The 27,213-nt window shown below is 41.0% G+C and overlaps 1 protein-coding gene across 1 annotated transcript; it reads right to left on the reverse strand.

Moving 5' to 3' along the window:
• Window positions 1–2,850: 2,850 nt before the first annotated feature.
• On the reverse strand, window positions 2,851–27,003 carry LOC138850357 (olfactory receptor 5V1-like). The gene is made up of 2 exons (XM_089299390.1): window positions 26,942–27,003; window positions 2,851–3,802 (listed from the first exon to the last, which is right to left on the reverse strand). Exons 1-2 carry the CDS (start codon window positions 27,001–27,003, stop codon window positions 2,851–2,853), a joined length of 1,014 nt encoding a protein of 337 aa, XP_089155516.1.
• Window positions 27,004–27,213: the final 210 nt, after the last annotated feature.

The following is a 27,213-nucleotide window of genomic DNA, read 5'->3' on the forward strand; positions in this document are numbered from 1 at the left end:
TTTGAAAATTATTGCTGCTGTCCTGCTTGTCCAAATTAGGAATAATACTTGTAGTGCATACTATTTATCTTGAACATATTCTCCCCTCCTGTTATCTCACTTCAAGAATTCAGGCACCCTTCAGGCTTTCAAGAAGATAATCTGTAAGGCCATTTCCATTCTGGCTTTATGATTACTATTTTAGGAATTGATATGCATAAAATTGCAATGAAAGTCTAAGTCATGAAAATGGTAAAGAAAAATTTAACCATGTTTTTTTTTAAGTACACTTTTAATGGGTAGATATATCCTGTTACTGGGCAGAGATTTTCTCAGTTGTGAGGGTAAACGAGCTACTTACCATAGACTCCCACTGAAAGCCTTGGACTTCTGGCTTTGGGGGCGGAGCTTGTTGCGCTCCATACTAGCAGCTGAGCTATGGTGAAACTGGCTGCTGAGCTCCATGTGTCGTGTGGGGGACCTGCCTTCCCCATGACTGTGCGTAGAGCACAGTCATGGCCTAATGTAGGAGGCAAAAATCCTCTTTGATCTCTCCACACCTCACTTTCCTAGGATGGCCATTTACAAATGCCTGTGGACCAACCTTTTGGGAATATCTATGTACTCTCTCTCTCTCTCTAGGCTGCTGTTCTGGGACTCCCCAGACTCAAACACAACTCACAGGCAACAGCCTGAATAGAAACTGGAAATAATGAGCAATTAATTCTCTCTTGGATTCATTAGGGTTGTCACACTCCTATTTTCCCAGCATGCACTGAGGGGGTCAACTTCCTGCCTCTTTTGGGACATTCATGAGTAAAGTTCATTACTGGATTTGTTGTTAAGAATTGTGGCTAGAGCCTGAAAGCTTTCTCTCTCCTCACCATCAAGGAGGGGAGGGGTCTGTTCAAATGTAGGCTTATTTAATTGGAGTCCACAACATATGAGGGCATTTTCCCCATTTGTTCTGCTCACCGTGGCCGTGGGCCATGGACCTAGAATCTTTATGCAGTTTGTGCCTGGAACCACAGAACTGACAGCAAATCTGCTATCACAGCTTTAAGCCCCTGCTGGTTAGTGCTGCTGGCCTGGACGTAATGCCCTTCCTTCCTCAGTAGCACTCCCTGTGCTTTCATGCCCCCTGATTTCTGGTTCTGAAGTGCCCTTGACCTGGTGATGCCACTGCTTACTGTAGAGTTCGAAGGAGGAAAAGGACAGAGCCATCAGATAGCTCTGTGGCAGACAGATGGAAAGAAGGCTATAAGTTTGAAAACCTTGCAGTATTATACTGTGCTAAAATTAAGATTAAAAACTTAAGTCTTGAAACCTCAAAAATCATTTTTGCAGGATGAAGATTTACATATGTGAAGGAGAAGCACAGAAATGTTGCTTATTAAAGACCTTAGGGGCTGGCGCTGTGGCTCACTTGGTTAATCCTCCGCCTGCGGCGCCGGCGTCCCATATGGGCACCAGGTTCTAGTCCTGGTTGCTCCTCTTCCAGTCCAGCTCTCTGCTGTGGCCTGGGAAGGCAGTGGAGGATGGCCCAAGTGTTTGGGCTCCTGCACCCGCATGGGAGACCAGGAAGAAGAACCTTGCTCCTGGCTTCGGATCGGCACAGTGCTGGCCGTAGCAGCTATTTGGGGAGTGAACCAATGGAAGGAAGACCTTTCTCTCTGTCTCTCTCTCTCACTGTCTACAACTCTACCTGTCAAATAAAAAAATAAAGACCTTAGGAGAATACAAATCAAAAACAATAAGATACACTTTACATTCTAGGATGACTTCATCCAAAAGTGGATAACAAGCATTAGTGAGGATGTGGAGAAATAGGAAACCCCATGCACTGCCGGATGTAATGTAAAATTGTGCACTTGGAAACAATATGGCACTTCTTCAAAAGACCAAGCACAGAGTTACCATATGATCCAACCATTCCATTCCTATGTAAACACCCAAGAGAAGAAAATACAACTTCACCAAAAAGAATATACAGATATTATTAGCAACGCTATTTATAATAGCTAACAGTGGCAATAACTCATGTTTATTAGCTGTGAAGAGACAATATGTGATACACTCATATAAGGGATTATTTATCATAAAGGGTGTAAAATACTGATACATGCTAAATATGTGTAAAGCAGGGAAACTTCATGGGGAAAAGCAAGACAGAACAGAAAAGACCACAAATTATCTATTTCCACTGATGTTAAATGCCTAAGATTGACAAATTCTGAGGTAGAAAATAGATTAATAATTGCTTAGAGGGGCTGGCACTGTGGTGCAGTGAGTTAAAGCCCTGGCCTGAAGTGCTGGCATCCCATATGAGTGCTGGTTCAAGACCTGGCTACTCCACTTCCGATCCAGCTCTCTGCTATGGCCTGGGATAGCAGTAGAAGATGGCCCAAGTCCTTGAGCCCCTGCACCCACGTGGGAGACCCAGAGGAAGCTCCTGGCTCCTGGCTGCAGATTGGCACAGCTCCGGCTGTTGTGGCCATCTGGGGAGTGAACCAACAGATGGAAGACCTCTCTCTGTGTCTACCTCTTTCTGTAACTCTGTCTTTCAAATAAATAAAATAAATCTTTAAAAAAATAGTTGCCTAGAGTTGAAGACATTCATAAGAATGATAAGTGATTGCTCGGTGGACGTGTGGCTTCATGTTTGGGTGATGAAAATGTTCTAAATAATTGGCTCAGTGAAAAGAACACAATGCATGTGAGATTCCGATATGTGAAATGCTCAGCACAGGCATTGATCAGACTGGGACCACACTTGTCAAAAGATACTAGACAGAGAGTGAGCTCTGTTATAACTGCAGCTGGAATGTTCTTGTTTTTCTCAAATTAAGGAATTTTCCAGAACACTAAACATTATCCAGTTGCTGACCTCACTAGAGAACCCTGTTTTCCAGTAAGCTTCCTCAGGGCACCCTTGACCTCCTTGTTCCTCAGGCTGTAGATGATGGGGTTCAACATGGGGGTCACAACACAGAAGAGCACAGAGACCAGGATGTCCATGTCCAGGGAGGAGCCATCGCGGGGCCTGTCATAGTTGAAGTTGGCTGTTCCAAAGAAAACCACCACCACAGTGAGGTGGGATGCACAGGTCGAGAAGGCCTTGCTCCTGCCCTGAGCAGAGGGAATCTGAAGGATGGCAGAGACGATGCGTATGTAGGACACCGCCGTGAAGAGGCAGGGGCTCAGGCCGATGGTGGCGCTGGCCACGTGCAGCACAGACTCATTGACAGAGGTGTCTGAGCAGGAGAGCTTCAGGAGCAGGGGGATGTCACAGAGGAAGTGGCTGATGTGGTTGGGCCCACACAGAGTGAGTGAGGCTGTCAGCACGGTGTGCGTCACAGAGTTCACCAGCCCACACATCCAGGATGCAGTCACCAAGCAAACACAGACCTTCGCACTCATGAGAACTGGGTATTGGAGAGGGCGGCAAATGGCCACGTAGCAGTCATAAGCCATAGCAGCCAACAAGACACATTCGGTGCCAGCACATGTCACGTGGAAGAACATCTGGGAAAGGCAGCCCTCGTAGGAGATGGTCTTCTTTTCCCGGAAGAAGTTCACGAGCATGACTGGAACAGTGGTAGAAGTGTAGCAGATGTCCAAGAAGCTCAAGTTGCTGAGGAAATAATACATTGGAGTATGGAGAGCAGGACTGAGCCTAGTGGAATTTCCCAGAAAAGTTATCAGATAAATGACCAAGAATACCAGGAAGAATGGCCTTTGTAATACAATGGTTGGGAAAGCTGCATAAATTAATTTAGTGGTGACCACAATTTGACTTTTCATTTCCTTGAATTCTTTCCAACTATAATGAAAGTTGAGAAATAAATAAAAGAAATAGATAAGTGGACAAACCTGGGAATAAGTGACTAACTCTCGCCCATGCTTTGTTTATTGGATTAGGAGACAAATCTTCTAGGTATTTACTCTTTTACCTCTATCTTCTGATGAAGAGGCAGGACTATTCATGAGCTAGAAGGAGAATTCTGGGAATAAGGTGAGGTTTTCCTGGAATAGCACTGTCCCCTCTTTTCTTTCCCAATAAGGCTCTTTCCAGTCTGTCATGGTGATGTTGGAGGTGGGTCACAGCTGATACTGCAATGCTAATGTTATAATAAGCCGAGAGTTAATTAAGGTAACAGTGTGGCTGACAATATGGCTGCCTTTTCTGGGATACTTGCCCAACCTGTAGATTCTGAGTTATTAATGATATGGAAAGTCCTTGAGACTTTGTGGGACATCAGGGTTCTGCTCACATTTAGCTGTCTGCCTACTCTAACATTCCCCCTGAAGGAATCTGAACACTTAAATCTTATAAGAGGAAGCAGAATGAGGGAGAGCCTTCTGTAACTTCTTTAGGCTGAGATGGAATGTAGGTCCTTCCTTTCCAAGGAGTCAAGATTGCCTTGCCTTGGCTCAACAGAGCCAAGAGTCCCTTTCTGCTCAGATGAGCGTTGGATTTTAATGAATGATAGGAGTCCTGTATCTAAGTCCCACAGGCAGATAGATACTGCCATCAGGCTATTTATTGATAGTCATTGTGTGGTATCCCCTCAGGGTCATCGTATTGGCGTGGATCTGTTGAAGCTTCTGTTATACTTGTGTAGCCACTCAGCCTCCTTGTAAATGGCTTGAATATTTACTTCAGCTTGACCTGAGGTATTAACCCAAGTGCAACAGGATGAGTTGATAACTGCATAAACTCCTTCTTGCTTGGCTAATAAAAAGTTTAGAGTTCTCTAATTATTCCATATTGGCTAGGGAATCCAAGAGATCTGAATTTTATCAGGGCCATTGGCCATGTTATATGCAATGACCTCAGCAATTTTGTTAGCAAGTTTCAGATGTGTTTGTGATATGTAAAGCCTTCCCATGGGTTGAAGCTGCAGTAGTTTCAGTAGCCTTAGCCATCATGAATCCAGACTCTTCTCTGGGGAGAGGGAGTCTTGGTGTCATTGAAAAGTGTGATTTCTCTTGGAAAAAGTTACCCCAGTGTGTAAGCACCCATAAAGTGGACATTGTCTATACACTGGTAAGCAAGAATCAATTCAGAGAAGAGCATTGTTTTTTTGTTTTTTTTTTTTTTTTTTTTTTTTGACAGGCAGAGTGGACAGTGAGAGAGAGAGACAGAGAGAAAGGTCTTCCTTTTTTGCCGTTGGTTCACCCTCCAATGGCCGCCCCTGCAGCCGGCGTGCTGCGGCCGGCACACCGCGCTGATCCAATGGCAGGAGCCAGGAGCCAGGTGCTTTTCCTGGTCTCCCATGGGGTGCAGGGCCCAAGCACCTGGGCCATCCTCCAATGCACTCCCTGGCCACAGCAGAGGGCTGGCCTGGAAGAGGGGCAACCGGGACAGAATCCGGCGCCCCGACTGGGACTAGAACCCGGTGTGCCGGCGCCGCTAGGCAGAGGATTAGCCTAGTGAGCCGCGGCGCCGGCCTAGAGAAGAGCATTGTTAATGTAGAAGCCCTTTTGCAGAGGGTTTATACAGAGCCAAGGGTGGCCTGAGGGAGTACAGAGAACAGTTGGTGAGACTTGTCATAGTTGGCTAAGCTTCTAGAGGGAATGGAGTGCAGTTGCATTCATGGGCCCCAATTCTGTAAGGGGGTACTTACATGTCTGTCTGGTGGTCTTCAAGATATAGGTGGCTTTTCCTGAAAAGGATGTCTTCCTTTCTATCTTCTGCAGTAGTTTTCTAGTTTCTCTCTGTTGTGGCTTCTTTTGGGGTCCTTTGACAAGTCTGGAAATGCATGAGTCAAATTGGGTTGACAATTAGAGAGTGGGTTATTATACTGCTTCAATAAGAAACTTGAGAAGTCTTCCATGTAGGGGATTGGTATTTGTAGAGAGGCCTGTTAAGGCCTGGAAAGAGCCTATTTTTGCTGTATGGGTCTCATTTTAGCAAGGAGGGCATCCAAGATCATTACATGGGAGACTGGTGGTAGATTTATGGAAAGATTCTCTTTCTGGAGTGTTAAGTCTAAAACATAACCAGGAGCTTGCAAAGGTTGGGCTTCCTAAATCTTAATTTAAATCAGGGTTTCATTTAAGGTCTTTGTTGTTTTATGTGAGCTGAGAGTGTATTCCAATAAGATATCTACCCTGGATTGGATTTTTGGGTCTAGCACGGTTTATCCAGAAGCTGGTGAGGTTCTCCCTGTGTGCTATAGTACAGAAGACATTGACTGAAAGATTAAATCTCTATTAGTCTCCTTGTGCATAAATCAGGATCCCAAAATGTAGACTGTAAAGAGGAGCCCCATGGTGAGTTTTTCTTTACAGTAAGCTGTTTAAGAAATATAAGAATGAATATAACCCTACCATTCAACCCAGCCATCCCACTCCTTGGAATTTATCCAAAGGAAATGAAATTTGCAAACAAGCTGTCTGCACATTAATGTTTATTGCAGCTCAATTCACAATAGCTAAGACCTGGAACCAACCCAAATGCCCATCAACAGTAGACTGGATAAAAAAATTATGGAACATGTACTCTATAGAATACTATACAGCAGTCAAAAACAATGAAACCCAGTCATTTGCAACAAGATGGAGGAATTTGGAAAACATCATGCTGAGTGAATTAAGCCAGTCCCAAAGGGACAAATATCATATGTTCTCCCTGATTGGCGACAACTAACTGAGCACCAAAGGGGAAACCTGTTGAAGTGAAATGGACACTATGAGAAACAGTGACTTGATCAGCTCTTGTCCTGACGGTTGATGTACAATGTAATACTTTATCCATTTTAGTATTTTTTTTGTTCTAGTACCATTGGTTGAACTCTGTAATTAACACACAATTATTCATAGGTGTTTAAATTTTAACTGAAAAGTGATCCCTGTTAGGAACTTGGAAAATATTATGTTGAGTAAAATAAGTCAATCCCAAAGGGACAAATACCACATGTTCTCCCTTATAGGTGACAACTAACTGAGCACCAAAAAGGAAACCTGTTAAAGTGAAATATGAACACTATGAGAAACGGTGACTTGATCAGCCCTCGCCCTGACTGTTGATGAACAACTTATTATGTTATCCCTCTTAGTATTTTTTTGTTTGTTCTACTTAATATTTTTGGTTGAATACTGTAATCAATACACAATTCTTCTTAAGTGCTGAAACTTAACTGAAAAGTGATCACTGTTAAATATAAGAGTGGGAATAAGAGAGGGAAGAGATGTGCAATTTGGGACATGCTCAAGATGACTTACCTCAAATGGTAGAGTTAAAAACATACCAGGGGATTCCAATTCAATCCCATCAAGGTGGCATGTACCAATGCCATCTCACTAGTCCCAGTGATAATTTCTGTTCACAATTGATCATAATGATAGGACTAAGAACCAAAGGGATCACATAAACAAGAATAGTGTCTGCAAATACTAGCTGATAGAATGAAAAAGGGAGAGAATGATCCAACATGGGAAGTGAGATACACAGCAGACCCATAGAATGGCAGATGTCCTAAACAGCACTCTGGCCTCAGAATCAGCCCTTAAGGTGTTTGGATGTGGCTGAAAAGCCCATGAGAGTATTTCAGGCATGGAAAGCCAAGACACTCTGGCAAAAAAAAAAAAAAAAAAAAAAAAACAACAACAACTAAATGAAAGATCTCCACGAGTGAGATCTCAGTGGAAAGAACGGGTCATCAAAGAAGGAGGTACCTTTCTCTGAAGGGAGGAGAGAACTTCCATTTTGACCATGGCCTTGTCTAAATATGATCAGAGTCGGTGAACTCAGGGGGCTTCCATAGCCTTCGCAGCTCATGACAAGAGCCTAGGGTGATTACTGAGGCCATAAACAAGAGTGTCAACTTGTTAAGTCAACAACAGGAGTCACTGTGCACTTACTCCTCATGTAGGATCTCTGTCCTTAATGTGCTGTACATTGAGATTTAATGCTATAACTAGTACTCAAACAGTATTTTTCACTTTATGTTTCTGTGTGGGAGCAAACTGTTGAAATCTTTACTTAATGTATGCTAAACTGATCTTCTGTATATAAAGAGAAACAAAAATGAATCTTGATGTGAATGGAAGGGGAGAAGGAGTGGGAAAGGGGAGGGTTGCAGGTGGGAGGGACGTTATGGGGGGGGAAGCCATTGAAATCCATAAGCTGTACTTTGGAAATTTATATTCATTAAATAAAAGTTAAAAAAAAAGAAATATAAGAAGGGGAAGTAAGCAGGAACGGGTATAGCTTTAAAAAATTAAGTTAGGAGGGGCTTTCCTCTGGGAAAACAAATCAACACTAGGGCAAGAATTATGAGGGTTCCTACTAAGAGACAAACACCTAGAATGGGAGAAGCAGTGATGCCGAATGTGATGCTTAGTTAATCTGTTGTATTAACATCTAGATTACAAATAGGCTAAATAAACAGCAGGGTGCAATAGCAATGTGACAGGGAGGCTAAATAAATGAGAGCTAAAGCACCACTTATGTCAAGGAGTTGTTACTTATCTCGAATCTTCTAGAACAGAACCTTTAGTCCTTCCAGTGGAGTTGCAGTGTGTGCAGGAGCTAAAGTCTCCATGAAGTCCAGTGGCCTTTCCTCAGGTAGGTCATGGGACCGAGCTTAACCCTGGAAAGGTGTACCCAGCCAGGGACTCCTTGGAGCTCAACTACTTCCATCTTGTGTTCAGTTAGTCAGAAAGTGAGCCTTCCTTCCAGGTGTTAAGCAAAAGTCTCAGACACTGCTTGAGGCAGGACCTCGTGGGTATGTATTGGGATGATAAAATCTAATTTCCATAATCAGGTAGGCTTTCTGGACCTGCCCTCAATTAATAATACACTGGAGACAGTTATGGGTCTCAGAACCAGATAGAAAGTCCAAGGTGAGGGAAGGTTTTTCATAGGTCACCTCATCAGGCCCGAGTTGTAATTTGTCCTTTGGGGTGATTTTTGTTCTAAGGAGAGTTATAAGTAATAGTATTAACCGAGTTTCTGAGGTCTCTTGGCAAAGTTTAGCTAGCGTCATCTTACAATTGATTTGCCCTTTCAAACTTTCCTGAAGACTGAGGTATCCAAGCAGATGGAAGGGGATAAGTGATTCCCACCGCAAGGGCAACCTGTTGCCTGTACTTCGCTGTAAAGCATGGCCCATTATTACTTTATAAGGAAGTAGGAAGTCTAATATGAGGAATGATTTTCTTTAGAAGGGCTTTTGTTAGTTCCTGTGTCAGCTCAGTTCCAGTATAGAAAGCTGTTATCCACCCATTAAATGTATCTATAAAAACTAGGAAGCACTTAAACCCATGTGAACAGTGTATTTGAGTAAGTCAGTTTGCTAGTCTTCCACTGGATGTGTTCCTCATCTCTGAATTTGTTGATTTGTTGGAGTAAGGCAGGGGTCTAAGGTCTGCCTCCAAGTTTCTTTTTTCTTTTTGTTACAGAGGCCACATGCCCTGACTTGTCTGATAGCATATTTTAGGCCCTTTCCTTTATTTTTTACATCATTATTTTAACTTATTTAATTCTTATGATAATCTTTAAAAATTTTTAAGGTATACAAATTTAATGTATTTCTAATGTATGTATTTCTAATGTAGATTCAGGAGCATAGTGACATTTCTCACCCTACCCTCCCTTCCACTCATGCTTCCACCCTTCTTCCTCCTCCCTCTCCTATCTCCATTCCTTTTTTTTGTCTTTTTAAAAATTTTATTTATTGTTTTATTTGCATGTATTTTTTAAAATTTATTTGAAAGACAGAGTTACAGAGAGAGGTAGAAACAGAGAGAGAGGTCTTCTATCCGCTGATTCACTCCCCAGATGGCAATGGCTGGAGCTGCGCCAATCTGGAGCCAGGATACAGGAGCTTCCTCTGGGTCTCCACGTGGGTGCAGGGGCCCAAGGACTTGGGCCATTTTCCACTGCTTTCCCAGGCCATAGCAGAGAGTTGGATTGGAAGAGGAACAGCCAGAACTAGAACCAGCACCCATATGGGTGCTGGCACTTCAGGCCAGGGCTTTAACCCACTGTGCCACAGTGCCAGCCCCTGCATGTATTTTGTAAATGCAACTTTAGGAACATATTAATTCCTCCCACAGTACCCACTGCCTCCTCTTCCCTCTCCTGTTCCCAGACTTGTTTTTTACAAACATCTATTTTCGTTTAACTTTATACACAGAAGATTAAGTCTATTCTAAGTAAAGAGTTCAAAGAAAAAGAAGGACAAAAAGACAAAAAAAATTAACGAAGAAAAACTGTTCCTCAGTAGTTTCCACAATGGCTGTTCAAAGTCATTGCATCTCGAAGGTGATTTTGCCTTTTTTTCTTTAGGAACTTAATTATCTCCAAAGAGATAATAAAAGATGATACATCTTAGACTTAATTTTCACTTACAGGACATTAGAGTATCCTCCATTTAATACATTAAAATGAAGTAATTATTTGAGAATAAGTTCTACTTTTAAGTCTCATAATACAGCTCTTTGAGGAAAGATGTCCTGCATAGAAAGTTAGTGCACAGTGATTCCTGTTGTTAATTTAACAATAAACACTCTTATGTATGACATCAGTGATCACCCATTGCTCTTGAAATGAGCTGCCTAGGCTAGGGAAGCCTTTTAGATCCACAAACTCCATCAGTATTTTGACAAGGCCATAAGCAAAGTGGAAGTTTGCTCCTCCCCCCCCTCCTTTGATGTCCACTTCTTTCCACTGGGGTCTCACCCACAGAGGTCCTTTATATAGGACACTTTTTTTGCACAGTGTCTTAGCTTTCTATGCCTGAAATGCTCTCCTGGACCTTTCAGCCAGACCAGAATGCCTTAAGCGCTGGTGCTGAGGTCAGAGTGTTACTTAAGATGATTGTCATTCTGTGAGTCTGCTGTATGAACTGCTTCCCATGTTGGAGCATTCAGTCCTTTCTTTTTTTTTAACTTTTATTTAATGAATACAAATTTCCAAATTACGATTTATGGATTACAATGGCTTCCCCCACATACCGTCCCTCCCACCCACCACCCTCCCTTTTCCCACTCCCTCTCCACTTCCATTCACATCAAGATTCATTTTCGATTATCTTAATATACAGAAGATCAGCTTAGTATACATTAAGTAAGGATTTCAACAGTTTGCTCCCACACAGAAACATAAAGTGAGAAATAATAGATGATTTTTTTAAATGATGATGAAATCAGATCAGACCTATTGTCATGTTTAATCCCAGTGAGAGTCAAGTTGGGAGTTGATAATTTCTTTTTTTTTTTTTTACAGAGGATCAGTTTAGTATGCATTAAGTAAAGATTTCAACAGTTTGCACCCCCATAGAAACACAAAGTGAAATATATTATTTGAGTACTCGTTATAGCATTAAATCTCAATGCACAGCACATTAAGGACAGAGATCCTACATGAGGAGTAAGTGCACAGTGACTCCTGTTGTTGACTTTACCAATTGACACTCCTGTCTATGGCATCAGTAATCTCCCTATGCTCCAGTCATGAGTTTCCAAGGCTATGGAAGCCCTCTGAGTTCTCCGATTCTTATCTTGTTTAGACAAGGTCATAGTCAAAGTGGAGGTTCTCTCCTCCCTTCAGAGAAAGGTACCTCCTTCTTTGAAGACCTGTTCTTTCCACTGGGATCTCACTCACAGAGATCTTTTGCCAGAGTGTCTTGGCTTTCTATGCCTGAAATACTCTCATGGGCTTTTCAGCCAGATCCGAATGCCTTTAGGGCTGATTCTGAGGCCAGAGTGCTATTTAGGACATCTGCCATTCTATGAGTCTGCTGAGTATCTCACTTCCCATGTTGGATCACTCTCCCCTTTATTTATTCTATCGGTTAGTGTTAGCAGGTACTAGACTTGTTTATGTGCTCCCTTTGACTCTTAGTCCTTTCATTATGATCAATCGTGAACTGAAATTGATCACTTGGAATAGTGAGATGGCATTGGTACATGCCACCTTGATGGGATTGAATTGGAATCCTCTGGTATGTTTCTAACTCTACCATTTGGGGCAAGTCAGCTTGAGCATGTCCCAAATTATACATCTCTTCCCTCTCTTATTCCCACTCTTATGTTTAACAGGGATCACATTTCAGTTAATTTTTAACACTTAAGAATAACTGTGTATTAATTACAGAATTAAACCAGTCATATTAAGTAGAACAGACAAAAAAACTACTAAGAGGGATAATGTATTAAGTTGTTCATTAACAGTCAGGGCTATGCTGATCAAGTCACCGTTTCCCATAGTGTCCGTTTCACTTCAACAGGTTTCCTTTTTGGTGTTCAGTCAGTTGTCACCGATCAGGGAGAACATATGGTATTTGTCCCTTTGGGACTGGCTTATTTCACTCAGCATGATGTGTTCCAGATTCCTCCATTTTGTTGCAAATGACTGGATTTCGTTGTTTCTTACTGCGGTATAGTATTCTAAAGAGTACATATCCCATAATTTCTTTATCCAATCTACCGTTGATGGGCATTTAGGTCGGTTCCAGGTCTTAGCTATTGTGAATTGAGCTGCAATAAACATTAGGCTGCAGACCACTTTTTTGTTTCCAATTTAAATTCCTTTGGGTAAATTCCAAGGAGTGGGATGGCTGGGTCGAACGGTAGGGTTATCTTCAGGTTTCTGAGGAATCTCCAGACTGACTTCCATAGTGGCTTGACCAGTTTGCATTCCCACCAACAGTGGGTTAGTGTCCCTTTTTCCCCACATCCTCGCCAGCATCTGTTGTTGGTAGATTTCTGCATGTGAGCCATTCTAACCGGGGTGAGGTGAAACCTCATTGTGGTTTTGATTTGCATTTCCCTGATTACTAATGACCTTGAACATTTTTTCATGTGCCTGTTGGCCATTTGGATTTCCTCTTTTGAAAAATGTCTATTGAGGTCCTTGGCCCATCTCTTAAGTGGGTTGTTGGTTTTGTTTTTGTGGAGTTTCTTGATCTCTTTGTAGATTCTGGTTATTAACCCTTTATCTGTTGCATAGTTTGCAAATATTTTTTCCCATTCTGTCGGTTGTCTCTTCACTCTCCTGACTGTTTCTTTTGCAGTACAGAAACTTCTCAATTTGATGCAATCCCAATAGTTAATTTTGGCTTTGGCTGCCTGTGCCTCTCGGGTCTTTTCCAGAAACTCTTTGCCTGTGCCAATATCTTGAAGGGTTTCTCCAATGTTCTCTAGTAACTTGATGGTGTCAGGTCATAGATTTAGGTCTTTAATCCATGTTGAGTGGATTTTTGTGTAAGGTGTAAGGTAGGGGTCTTGCTTCATGCTTCTGCACGTGGAAATCCAATTTTCCCAGCACCATTTATTGAATAGACTGTCCTTGCTCCAGGAATTAGTTTTAGATCCTTGATCAAATATAAGTTGGCTGTAGATGTTTGGGTTGATTTCTGGTGTTTCAATTCTGTTCCATTGGTCTATCCATCTGTTTCTGTACCAGTACCATGCTGTTTTGATTACAACTGCCCTGTAGTATGTCCTGAAATCTGGTATTGTGATGCGTCCGGCTTTGTTTTTGTTGTCCAAGATTGCTTTAGCTATTTGAGGTCTCTTGTGCCTCCATATGAATTTCAGCACCATTTTTTCCAGATCTGAGAAGAAGGTCTTCGGTATGTTGATTGGTATTGCATTGAATTTATAAATTGCTTTTGGGAGAATGGACATTTTGATGATATTGATTCTTCCAATCCATGAGCATGGAAGATTTTTCCATTTCTTGGTATCCTCTTCTATTTCTTTCTTTAAGGCTTTGTAATTCTCATCGTAGAGATCTTTAACGTCCTTGGTTAAGTTTATTCCAAGGTATTTGATTATTTTTGTAGCTATTGTGAATGGGATTGATCTTAGCAGTTCTTTCTCAGCCGTGGCATTGCTTGTGTATACAAAGTCTGTTGATTTTTGTGCATTGATTTTATACCCTGCTACTTTGCCAAAATCTTCTATGAGTTCCAATAGTCTCTTAGTAGAGTTCTTTGGGTCCCCTAAATACAGAATCATGTCATCTGCAAAGAGGGATAGTTTGAGTTCTTCCTTCCCAATTTGTATCCCTTTAATTTCTTTTTCTTGCCTAATCGCTCTGGCTAGAACCTCCAGAACTATATTGAATAGCAGTGGTGAGAGTGGACATCCCTGTCTGGTACCAGATCTCAGTGGAAATGCTTCCAACTTTTCCCCATTCAATAGGATGTTGGCTGTGGGTTTTTCATAGATTGCGCACATTAAACCATCCCTGGATACCAGGGATAAATCCCACTTGGTCTGGGTGGATGATCTTTCTGATGTGTTGTTGCATTCTATTGGCCAGAATTTTATTAAGGATTTTTGCATCTATGTTCATCAGGGATATTGGTCTGTAATTCTCTTTCAATGATGCATCTTTTTCCGGCTTAGGAATTAAGGTGATGGTGGCTTCATAGAAAGAATTTGGGAGGATTCCCTCTTCTTCGATTGTTCTGAATAGTTTGAGAAGAATTGGAGTTAGTTCTTCTTTAAATGTCTGGTAGAATTCAGCAGTGAATCCATCTGGTCCTGCGCTTTTCTTTGTTGGGAGGGCCTTTATTACTGTTTCAATTTCTGTCTCAGTTATGGGTCTGTTTAGGTTTTCGATGTCTTCCTGGTTCAATTTAGGTAGGTTGCATGTGTCCAGGAATCTATCCATTTCTGATAGGTTTCCCTGTTTGCTGGCATACAAGTCCTTGTAGTAATTTCTGATGATTCTTTTTATTTCTGTGGTGTCTGTTGTTACATTTCCTTTTTCATCTCTGATTTTATTCATTTGTATCTTTTATCTTCTTTTTTTAGTTAGTTGGGCCAATGGAGTGTCAATTTTGTTTATTTTTTCAAAAAACCAGCTCCTCGTTTGGCTGATTTTTTGTAATGTTTTTCTTGATTCAATCCTGTTGATTTCTTCTCTGATTTTAATTATTTCTCTTCTCCTACTAGATTTGGGTCTGGTTTGCTGTAGGTTTTCTAGATCCTTGAGGTGAATTGAAAGCTCCTCTATTTGGTGCCTTTCCAATTTCTTGATGTAGGCACCTATTGATATAAACTTTCCTCTTAACACTGCTTTTGCTGCGTCCCATAAGTTTTGGTATGTTGTGCTGTTATCCTCATTTACTTCCAGAAAGTTTTTGATTTCTCTTTTGATTTCTTCTATGACCCATTGTTCATTCAGGAGCATGTTGTTCAATCTCCATGTGTTTGCATATGCTCTAGGGATTCCTGGGTTGCTAATTTCCAACTTCATTCCTTTATGCTCTGAGAAGCTGCATGGTATGATTCTAATTCTTTTGAATTTGCTGAGACTTGCTTTATGGCCCTGTATGTGGTCAATCCTAGAGAAGGTTCCATGTACTGCTGAGAAGAATGTAAAATCTTTAGCTGTAGGATTGAAAGTTCTGTAGATATCTGTTAGATCCATTTGGGCTATAGTGTCATTTAAATCTACTGTATCCTTGTTGATCTTCTGTCCTATTGATCTGTCTATTTCTGAGAGTGGAGTATTGAAGTCCCCCAGTACTATTGTATTGGGGTCTAAGTCTCCCTTTAAGTCCGTTAACAAATCTTTTAGATAAACCGGTGCCCTGTAGTTAGGTGCATATACATTGATAATTGTTATATCTTCCTGTTGAATTGATCCCTTAATCATTATGTAGTGTCCCTCTTTGTCTCTCTTAACGGTTTTTGTGGTAAAGTTTACTTTGTCTTATATTAAGATGGCTACGCCCGCTCTTTTTTCATTTCTGTTGGCATGGTATATCTTTTTCCAGCCTTTCACTTTCAGTCTGTATGGATCTTTGTTGGAAAGATGTGTTTCTTGTAAGCAGCAAATAGATGGGTTTTGTTCCTTAACCCAATCAGCCAATCTGTGTCTTTTAACTGGACAGTTCAGGCCATTCACGTGCAATGTGACTAATGATAAGTGGTAACTTTGCCCTGCCATTTGCCAAAGATAAGTTCTAATATATGCTTTGAATTCCCTGTGATCTTTTGCTGTGAGGTTTCCTTCCTTGGTTTCCTTCCTTTACCTTCTTTCATACTGATGACCGTGTTTCTGTGTTTCTGTGTGTAACACATCTTTAAGCATCTTTTGCAGGGCTGGACAAGTGGCAACAAATTCTTTCAATTTCTGTTTGCTATGAAAAGTCTTTATTTCACCTTCATTTACAAATGAGAGCTTTGCAGGATATAATATTCTGGGCTGGCAGTTGTTCTCTCTTAGTACCTGGGCTATATCTCGCCATTCCCTCCTAGCTTGTAGAGTTTCTGATGAGAAGTCAGCTGTGAGTCTGATTGGAGATCCTCTGAGAGTAATCTGACGTTTCTCTCTTGCACATTTTAGGATCTTTTCTTTATGTTTCACTGTGGAGAGTTTAATTACAACGTGTCGTGGTGAGGATCTCTTTTGGTCGTGTTTATTAGGGGTTCTGTGAGCTTCCTGTACTAGGATTTCTCTGTCCTTCTCCAAACCTGGGAAATTTTCTGCTAATATCTCACTAAAAAGGCCTTCTAATCCTTTCTCCCTCTCCATGCCTTCAGGAACTCCTAGAACCTGAATGTTGGGTTTTTTAATAGTATCCTGAAGATTCCCGACAATATGTTTTAGATTTCTAATTTCCTCTTCTTTTCTTTGGTCTGACTGTATCCTTTCCTGTTCTCTGTCTTCTAAGTCCGATATTCTCTCTTCTGCTTCACCCATTCTGTTTGTAAGGCTCTCTATTGTGTTTTTCATTTGATCTATTGAATTCTTCACTTCAGTCACTATCACAGTTTCCTGTTGTACTAGTTGTTTCGTTTCATTTTGATTCCTCCTTAATATTTCATTTTCACGAGAGAGATTTTCTATCTTGTCCATTAAGGATTTCTGTAGTTCAAGAATTTGTTTTTGAGAACTTCTTAATGTTCTTATCAGTTTTTTGAGATCTGCTTCTTGCATTTCTTCTATGTCATCATCTTCATAATCTTGAATTGGGGTGTCTTTTTCATTTGAGGGCGTCATGGTGACTTCCTTGTTTTTATTACCTCAGTTTTTGCGTTTGTTATTTGGCATATTGGAGATATTTGGTTTCTTCACTGTGGTGCTTTTTCTTGTTATACTATGACTCTAGATTAAGTGGACTATCTGTTTTTGATGGAGCCTTAGGGCTTGAGATGGGTGTGGCCTGAGAGCTCTGTTTGGTGTGCCAAAGGTGACACTCCCAGGTTAGGTGTGGTAAACCTCTCTCTCTCTCTCTCTTTTTTTTTTTTTTTTTTTGATTCAAAAGGGAAGTAATTCTGCACAGCTGAATGAAGTTGGAGGTAGTTAGCAGGCAAATGATATACCCACAGGAGCCAGAGATCAGAAGCTCTTTCCCAAGGACCACACAGGGAATCTGTTCGGCCCTCAGAGTGGGCTCAAATTCTCCTTCAGTCTCCCACTAGGTTGCCAAAGTTACGGAATTGTAGCATCTCTGGAGAGTGCTCACGTGAATTCTGTGAGTTCTCTCCCCCACCGTCTCTTTTTTCACAGTCTCAGTTCAGTAGCACCACAAATTTACTAGGTCCTAATCTGTTAATTCGCCCCGCCCAGAGTCAGGTTTTTCTGCTAGGCTCAGGGCCGGTGCAGACCTGAGGTCGCTCTGCTTATGACGTATGTCCAAGATGGCGCCTGCTCTTTGTCTTGCTCGCCCTTGAGAGGAGAGCAGAGAGAGAGAAACCCGTGTCCATACCAGTCACCTTTTTTTTTTTTTTCTCTCTCTCTCTTCCAGTTAGCCTGGTGAACTTCCCCCCCCCCCCCGGGGGTCGTTCCCTCTAGTCTCCTCTCTCCGCTTGCCTGCTGGTGTCTCTGGCTATTGAGGTTCGGCTCACCTCGCGTTCCAGCGCTGGTGTGTTGAGTCTGCCGCTGGTGTCCCGAACTGTGGGCTCCCACGCTCTCCACGCAGGTCCGCTGTGAATCACGCGTTCCGGAAGAGTTTCTTCTGCTGTTTCCTCCCCTACTCTTCCTTGAACCTGCAGTATCTCCACTTTTATTAAACTATCTCTCCCCGGACTATCAGTGTGCTCCCTTCCCATTCCGCCATCTTGCCTCCTCTCCCAGTCCTTTCTAATTCTATCCATTATTATTACTGAATATTTGGTTCTATTTATATGATCACTTTAATACTTGATCCTATCTATATGATCACTTTAACAATTAATCCTATCCACATGATCTCCATAATACTGAAAATGCTATTTTTACTACCTAGCTTAATGGGATTTAGGGTCCCATGGCAGGTTTCCAAACTGTACCCTTAGAAGTAAATCCGTAGAAATGTATGCAGAACTCTACAGCTTTATGGTTACAAACTTTATACATTTCACAGTTACAACTTTAGGTTCATGGTAATTCTTCCCTCCATGCCTGCCCTCCTCCCCACACTCTCACCCCCTTTCTCTTACATCTCTTATTCACATTCTTTTTACTAAGATCTATTTTTACTTAACTTCATATACATATGGTTAACTATATGTTAGGAGTTCATTGATTAGTATGAAAGAAAAAAAGAAAAGTAAAATAAGGTAAAAGAAAAGAAAAAAAAACCTGTTCATTAACAGTCAAGACAAGAGCTGTTCAAAGTCATTGCTTCTCAAAGTGACAATTTCACTTATACAGGTTCTCTTTTAGATGCTCTATTAGTTATCACAGATCCCCATTCTTAATTTTTACAAAGGTCTATTGCCAGTTTACTTTGTAATCATAAGATTAAACCTACACTAAGTAAAGAGTTCAACAAATAGTACGAATGAAAAAAGCATTGTTACTCAACAGGCAAGACAGCTAAAAACAATCATTGAGTCTCAAAATGTAAATTTCACTCATATAAATTACTCTATTAGTTACCACAGATCAGAGAAAATGTATGGTATTTGTCTTTTTGTGACTGGCTTATTTCACTAAGTATAATGGTTTCCAGTTGCATCCATTTTGTTGCATAAGACAGGATTGCATTTTTTAAACACTTGGTAGTATTCCATAATGTATATATCCCATAATTTCTTTATTCAGTCTTCAGTTGATGGACTTGGTTGATTCCATATCTTTGCTATTGTGAATTGAGCTGCAATGAACATGGGGGTACAGATCACTCTTTCATATGCTCATCTCATTTCATTTGGGTAAATTCCCAGGAGTGGAATAGTTGGTTCATATGGTAGGTCTATTCATATTTCTGAGTTATTTCCATTCTGTCTTCAACAGTGGTTGCACGAGTGTACATTCCCACCAACCGTGGATAAGGATATTTTTCCCCCACATCCTCACCAGTATTTTTGTTTGTTTACTTCAGTATGAAAGCCATTCTAACTGGGTGAAGTGAAACCTCATTGTGTTTTTGATTTGCATTTCCCTGATGACTAGTGATCCTGAGCATTTTTTCATGTGTCTATTGGCCATTTCAATTTCCTCTTTTGCAAAATGCCTGTTTAAGTCCTTTACCCATTTCTAATCTGGGTTGTTTGTTTCCTTGTTGTTGATTTTCTTAAGCTGTTTATAGATTCTTGATATTAATCCTTTATCAGTTGTATAGTTTGCAAATATATTCTCCCATTCTGTCAGTTGCCTCTTTACTTTGCTGAGTGTTTCCTTTGCAGTGTAGAAGTCTCTCAGCTGGATGCAATCCCATTTGTCAATTTTGACTTCGATTGCCTGTGCTTCTGAGGTCTTTTCCAAGAAGTCTTTGCCTATGACAATGTCTTGCAGAATTTCCCTAAAGTTTTCTAGTAATTTGATGGTATCTGGTCATAGATTTAGGTCTTTGATCCACTTTGAGTGGGTTTTTGTGTAAGGTATAAGGTAGTGGTCTTGTTTCATACTTCTGCATGTGGAGATTTAGTTTTCCCAGTATCATTTGTTGAAGAGACTGCTCTGCTCCAGGGATTGATTTTAGATCCTTTGTCAAGGATTAGTTGGTTGCAGATGTGTGGGTTTCTTTCTGAAGTTTCTATTCTGTTCCATTGTTCTGCACATCTATTTTTGTGCCATTGCCAAGCTGTTTTGATTATAACTGCCTTACAGTTGTGTCTTGAAATCTTGCTTTGTTTTTGTTGTTTAGTATTTCTTTAGCTATTCAGAGCCCCTTTATTTACATATGAATTTTAGCATTGATTTTTCTAGATCTGAAAAGAATGTCATTGGTATTTTGATTGGGATTGTATTGAATCTGTAAATTGCTTTCAATAGTATGGGCATTTTGATGATATTAACTCTTCCAATGCACAGACATGGAAGACTTTTCCATATTTTTGGTGTCTTCTATTTATTCTTTAATGTTTTTTAATTTTCATCATAGAGATATTTGATTTCTTCAGTTAGATTTATTCCAAACTATTTAATTTGTTTTGTAGCTATGGTGAATTATATTGATCTTAGACATTCTTTCTTGCACTTGTTATTGTCTGTGTATACAAAGGCTATTGATTTTTGTGTGTTGATTTATATATTGCTACTTTACCAAACTTTTTATAAGTTCCAATAGTCTTAGTGGAGTCTTTGCTTCTCCTATATATAGAATCATGTCATCTGCAAACAGAGATTATTTGACATCCTCCTTTTCAATTTGTATCCTTTTGATTTCTTTTTCTGGCCTAATGGCTCTGGCTCAAACTTCCAGGACTATATTAAATTGCAATGGTGAGAGTGGGCATCATTGCCTGGTTCCAGATCTTAGTGTAATGCTTCTAACTATTCCCCATTCAATAAGATGCTAGCTGTGTGTTTTTCATAAATTGCCTTGATTGTGTTGAGGAATGTTCCTTCTGTACACAATTTGATTAAGGTTTCCATCAGGAAACTATGTGTAATTTGTCAAATGCTTTCTCTGCATCTATTGAGATAATCTTACTTTTTCTTCAGTTTCTTTATGCAATGTATCACATTTATTGGTTTGTGAATGTTGAGCCATCTCCGCATACCAAGGATAAACCCCATTTGGTCCAGGTGAACGATCTTTCTGATGTGTTATTGGATTCAGTTGGTTAATATTTTGTTGAGGATTTTTGGATCTATGTTCATCAGGGATATTGATCTATAGTTCTCTTTCTCTGTTGTACCTTTTTCTTGCTTAGGAATCAAGGTGATGCAGGCTTCATAAAAGGAGTTTGGGAGGTTTCCATCCTTTTCAATTGTTTTGAATCACTTAAGAAGAATTGGAATTAGTTATTCTTTAAATGTCTGGTTGAATTCAGCTCTGAAGCCATTTGCTCCTGGGCTTTTCTTTGTTGGGATGGTTTTTATTAGTGGTTCAATTTCTGTCTTGGTTGTTGGTCTGTTTAGATTTTCTATGTCTTCATGACTCCATGTTGGTAGATTGTATGTGTCTAGGAATCTGTCCATTTCTTCTATGTTTCTCAGTTTGTTGACATACAGATCTTTGCTTAATTCCTGATGATTCTTTTTATTGCCGTGGTATCTGTTGTTACATTTACTTTTCATCTCTGATTTTATTGATATGGGTCTTCTCCCTCCTTGTTTTGGTTAGTTGTGCCTATGGTGTATTAATTTGGTTAATTTTTTTCTCAAAAAACCAGCTTTCATTTCACTTATCTTTTGTATTTTTGTTTCAATTTTGTTTTGTTTCTTCACTAATTTTAATTTTGTTTCCTCCTAATAATTTTGGATATAGTTTGTTGTTGTTTTTCTTTTTAAAGATTTGTTTATTTGAAAGGCAAAGTTACACACACACACACACACTCAGAGAGAGAGAGAGAGAGAGAGAGAGAGAGAGAGAGAGTCTTCCATCTGCTGTTACACTCCCCAAATGGCTGCAACATCTGGAGCTAGGCTGATCTGATCTGAAGCGAGGAGCCAGGAGCTTATCTTGGTTTCCTGCATGGGTGCAGGGGCCCAAGGACTTGGACCATCATCTACTGCTTTCCCAAGCCATAGCAGAGAGCTGAATTGGAAGTGGAGTAGCTAGGACTCAAACCATTACCCAAATATGTTGCCACCACAGCAGGCAGTGGCTTTACCCAGTACACCAAAGCACGGGCCCCTGTTGTTTTTTTAGGTCCTTGAGATGATTCACTGATAGCTCATTTATTTGGTACCTTTCCAATTTCTTCATGTAGGCACCAATTGCTATAAACTTACTGCCTATCACTGCTTTTGCTATACCCCATAAGTTTTGATATAATGTATTGTCTTCATTCGTTTCCAGAAATGTTTTGATTTCTCTTTTGATTTCTTCTGTGACCTACTGTTCATTCAGGAGCATGTTGTTCAGCATCCACGTGTTTGCATTTTATGGAGAATTTTGAGGTATTGACTTCCAGCTTCATTCCATCATAGTCTGAGACGATGTATGGTATGATTTCAATTTTTTTTTAATTTTCTGACTTGCTTTATGGCCTAGTATGTGGTCTACCCTAGAGAAAATTCCATAAACTGATGAGAAGAATGCCACTGTGAGGTGAAGGGTTCCGTAGATATCCATTAGGTCCATTTGGTCTATAGTGTTGATTAGCTCTGTTATTTCCTTGCTAATTTTCTGTCTGGTTGATCTGTCTATTGCTGAAAGTGGGGTATTGAATTCCCCCTATTATTACTGCATTGGAGTCTATGTCTCTCTTTAGATCCATTAACATTTCTTTTAAATGGGGAGGTGTCCAGTGATTAGGTGCATACACATTTATTATAGTCATATCTTCCTGTTGAGTTGATTCCTTCATCATTACATAGTGCCCTTCTTTGTCTCTCATAACAGTTGTTGTGTGAAATTATATTTTGTCTGATAATAGGATAGCTACACCAGCTCTTCTTTGATATCTGTTAGCATGGAATATCATTTTCCATTCTTTCACTTTCAGTCTGCATGTATCTTTGTTGGTGAGATGTGTTTCTTATAGGCAACAAATAGATGGGTTTTGTTTTTGAATCCATTCAGCCAGTCTGAATCTTTTAACTTGAGAGTCGAGGCTATTTGCCTTCAAGGTGACTATTGATAAGTAATGACTTGGCCCTGCCATTTTTCCATAAATACTACCATTGTTTACTTTGGATTTCTTTTGTACTTCTATTGGGGAATTTTCTGCCTTCTCATTCTTTCATCATGATGGCTATCTTTCTGTGTTTCTGTGTGTATCACCTCCTTTAGCATCTTTTGTAAGGTTGGAATAGTGTTGACAAATTCTTTCAATTTCTATCTTTATTTCACCTTCATTCATAAATGCAAGCTTTGAGGGTACAGTATTCTGAGTTGACAGTTTTTTTTCTTTTAAGACTTGGACTATCTCACCATTCTCTTCTAGCCTGTAGGGTTTCTGATGAGAAGTCAGCTGTAAGACTAATTGGAGATCCTCTGAAATTAATCTGACATTTCTCTTACACATTTTAGAACCTTTTCTTTACATTTTACTGTGGGGAGTTTGATACAATGTGTTGTGGTAAAGATCTTTTCTGGTCATGTCTGTTAGGAGTTCTATGTGCTTTCTCTAGTTGGACATCTGTTTCTTTCTCCAAACTGGGGAAGTTAATTATTTCAGTAAATAGACTTTCTTGTCTATTCTCTCTTTCCATACCTTCAGGAACTCCTAAAACCCATATGCTGGGTCATTTGATGGTATCCCATAAATCTCCAGCACTGGTTTTAAGTTTTCCATTTTCTTCTTGTTGTTTTTGGTCTTACTGTAGTATTTTCAAAGATTTATATTCTAATTCGGTTATTGTTTCTTCTGCCTTAACAAGTCTGCTGTTAAGACTCTCCACTGCATTTTTTATTTGATTTATTAATTTCATTATTTCAAATATTTCATTTTGACTTCTCTTCAAAATCTCGATTTCACAGGAAAAATTTTCACTCATGTCACATACAGTTTACTTTAGTTCGCAGATTTGCTTCTGATTGCTTTTGAGTATTCCTATTATTTATTTTTTGAATTATATTTCTGAAATTTCATTGATCTCTTCATCTTAACATTCTAATATTAAAATGCTGTTGTGTCCTTTGGGGGGTCATGATGTCTTCCTTATTGTTGTTTCTTGAATTTCTGCTTTTATTTTTAAGCATTTGTGGAGTTAATTGTTGTTTTTTCACTCTGATGTTTTTTATCTTTGAGCTGTGTCTCTGTAGCTTAGTAGAATATTTGTGCTTTCAATAAATAACAAGAGGTATGTGGGGGTATGTTCAGTGAGCTCTAGTCAGTGCTGCAGGGTAGAGTGAGTATCCAGGGTAGCACCCAAGTTGGAGGTGGTGGCTCTCCTCATGAACAGAAAGGGAAGATGGTCATGTCTGTTGGTGTGATCACTCCATCACCTACTCTTCTTCAAGCTGAGCAAGGCCCAGGTGTTAGACCCCAGTGCGTTCAATACACATCCGTGCACATGATCTGCGCAGTCCTCCCTTTGAGCATGGTTCCAGCTGCTGTGCGCTTCCCTGGCACCCAAGGTGTTCCAAGAGTATGGCTCTGCACCCAGAGCTTGCCCAGAACCCAGCTATACCCTGTCCCCTCTCATGAAGTCAGTGTTTTCACAGTTGCAGCACCCAGGTCTCCCATGGTCAAGGGGTGCAAGAGAGTCTACTCTCTTCCACTAGCCTGTCCTATCCACAGATACTGAGGAGTTCCCAGAGCCACTGCCCTGTGTTTCACCTGGTCAGATGGAGTTCAGTTCCCCCAGCTAGACTCAGACTCAGTGGGGAACAGAGATTATTCCCCCTGGTAAAATACCTGTGTCAGACACGTGCACTATACCCACTGGCCACAGCCCTACCCCTCTCATAATTGCCCTGGGAAGGTACAAGAGACCCTACAGCCTGTACTTTCCTTTGGTGGGTTGGCTCTCCCTCCCTGCCTCTTGCTGGGTGGGCTAAGTGGAGCTGGTGTTTTTGCCCTGATGACTAGGTGGGGGCAGACCCCACAAGTTGTTTCAAACTGCTATGGTTTCCCCTGCTGATAGTCCCCTTTAGCTGCTGTATGTGCATGGAAGAGCCGGAGCAGCTGCTCCTGTTTGTGTCCAAAATAGCTTCCACCTTTTCACAGCTAGCCGCAGGGCACTGGTATGGAGCGAAAAGAAGTGCAGAGAGAGAGACATGCTGCTTCCCTCTCCTCCCCACTCCCAGTCAGCAGTTGCCCAGCTTCCTTGAGGGTCAGGGCTGGACTCAAACAAGGTGCAGTCTACTAGACTCTCCTTCCAGCTATATCAACAGTAGTGAGGGCCAGTGAAATCTGACCTCCCCTTGCCAGCCAGTGCGAGCTGATGAGTTCTTTGTTGTGTTCGTTCTCTGTGCTCTATGCTCATTGCTGCATGTCTGTGCCTTCCCCTTAGCTCTAGGCCATTTCCACTGCTTTCATAAGACCTCCCAGTGCAGTTTCCCCTGCAATTTTTCCCTGAGAGTGTACCTTCTCCACTTTTTTTCCTGCTAAGTTCACAGAGCCTAGAGCAGACCTCGCTGTCACTATTTCACCATCTTTCTTCCCCCTCCTCCAACTCTGTTTTTAAAATTTTTCTAATTTCTTCATTTTTTTTTTGTCTGAATAAAAAAGTTCAAGTGATTTGTCTTCTGGCTCAAATATCCTTTTTTTCTGACTCACCAAGTCTGTTATTACAGCTTTCAGCTGCATTTTTTTTATTTGACCTATTGAATTCTTCATTTCTAATTTTTCATTTTGATTTCTCTTTAAAATTTCAATTTCATGGGAAAATTTTTCATTCATGTCATATATGGATTTTTTTATTCATGAATATGCTTCTCATTTCTTCTGAATAATCCTATGATTAATCTTGTGAATTCCATTTCAAGCATTTCATCAATCTCTTCATCTTCACATTCTAATATTGAAATATTGTTGTGTTCCTTTGGAGAGGATCATATTGTCTTCTTTACTCTTGTTGCTTATATTTCTTCATTTATTTTTAGGCATCTGTGGAGATAGTTGTTGGTTTTTCCCTCTGGTGGCTTTCATCTTTGAACTGTGCATCTGTGGCTTAGTATAGTGTCTACTCTTTCAGTGAATATCCAGAGATGTGTGCTGGGTGTGGCCAGGGAACTTTAGTCAGTGCTCCAGGGTGGGGTGAGTATCCAGGGTGACACCCAAGTTGGGGGTGGTAGATATTCTGTTGTTAAAAAAAGGGTGGGAGCATGGTCACCTCTGTTGGCATAACCACTTCCTCGCCTCCTATCTTCCAAGGTTATCAATGCCTGGGTGTTAGCCCTCAGTGACTACAATACTGTGCAGTCCTCAGTGTGAGCATGGACCTTGCTACAGTATTCACCCCAGGCAATCAGGGAGCTCTGGGCATGTGAAGCCACACACAGTGATTGCCCAGAGACCCAGCTACATTCCCACAGTCTCATCACACAGGGCTCCCACAGTAGACTGTTCCATCCATGGAGAGACTGAAACGTTCCCAGAGCCAACTGCCTGCAAGTACTCTGCCTAGGCAGTTTGAGCCCTGGAGCCTGTGAATGTTAATCGGCTGGGGGCATCTCACAGTTCTACATGGGTGCCCAACCAGGCTCAGACAGCGGGAAATGTGGATATTTCCCTCTGTTAAAATCCCTGGATCATACACACGCACAATAGCTGCCGGCCACAGCCCTACTTATTTCACAATCACACCTTCTCCTCACTGTTTGCCAGATGGGTACATATAAGAGTCTCTGCAGCTGGTACTGATATTGGAATGGCTCCTTCTCCCTGCCCATTGCTGGGTGTGTGCACCCAACTTGCTGCAGGTGCCTCTGCTGAGATGATGTCTTATCTCTGCCAGTTGTTGGGCATGTGCACAAGAGCTGCTGCACCTGTTACCTACTTATCTCCAAAATGGCACCCGCCTTCTCTCAGCTGGTTGCCAGACACTGTTGTAGGGGGATGTGGAGAGCGAAACGTGCCCATTTAGTTCCGCTGTGGTTAACAGGCACCCTGCTCCCTTCAGGGCTACAGGCTGGACTCAAAGATAGTGAAGTCTTCATAGTCTTTCCCTGCAGCTGTATCACCAGTGGCATGGGCTGCTGCAGTCTGATCTCACCTTGCTCTCCAAAGCTGCACTTTCTCCTGCTCTAGGCTGCTGGGGTCGTGTGTTGTGTCCATGCTCGTTGCCACATGTCTGCACCTTCCACACAGATCTGCAGCATCTCTCCTCCCTCAGGATCTCCACTACAGTTTCCTCTCCAAATGTCCCCTGAGAATACACTTTTTTTAAAAAAATATTTTCCCCTATCCTGAAACAATCCACCCTTTCCTTATTCCACCATCTTGGAATCTCCAAGCCTTTTCTTTAGAAACCTTGGTTGTAAAAGA

This window comes from Oryctolagus cuniculus, chromosome 7 (genome assembly GCF_051225735.1).
Source record: "Oryctolagus cuniculus isolate XC-2025 breed Fujian yellow rabbit chromosome 7, ASM5122573v1, whole genome shotgun sequence".
Taxonomy (NCBI): Eukaryota; Metazoa; Chordata; class Mammalia; order Lagomorpha; family Leporidae; genus Oryctolagus; species Oryctolagus cuniculus.

Excerpts from the sequence above, each read along its gene's own strand:
- LOC138850357 (XM_089299390.1), bottom strand. The coding sequence starts at position 27,003 with ATGGACACAACACACGACCCCAGCAGCCTAGAGCAGGAGAAAGTGCAG. Across the intron at positions 3,803-26,941 it reads GTGCAGCTTTGGAGAGCAAG|TTGGAAAGAATTCAAGGAAA; the intron begins GTGAGATCAGAC and ends CTTTCATTATAG.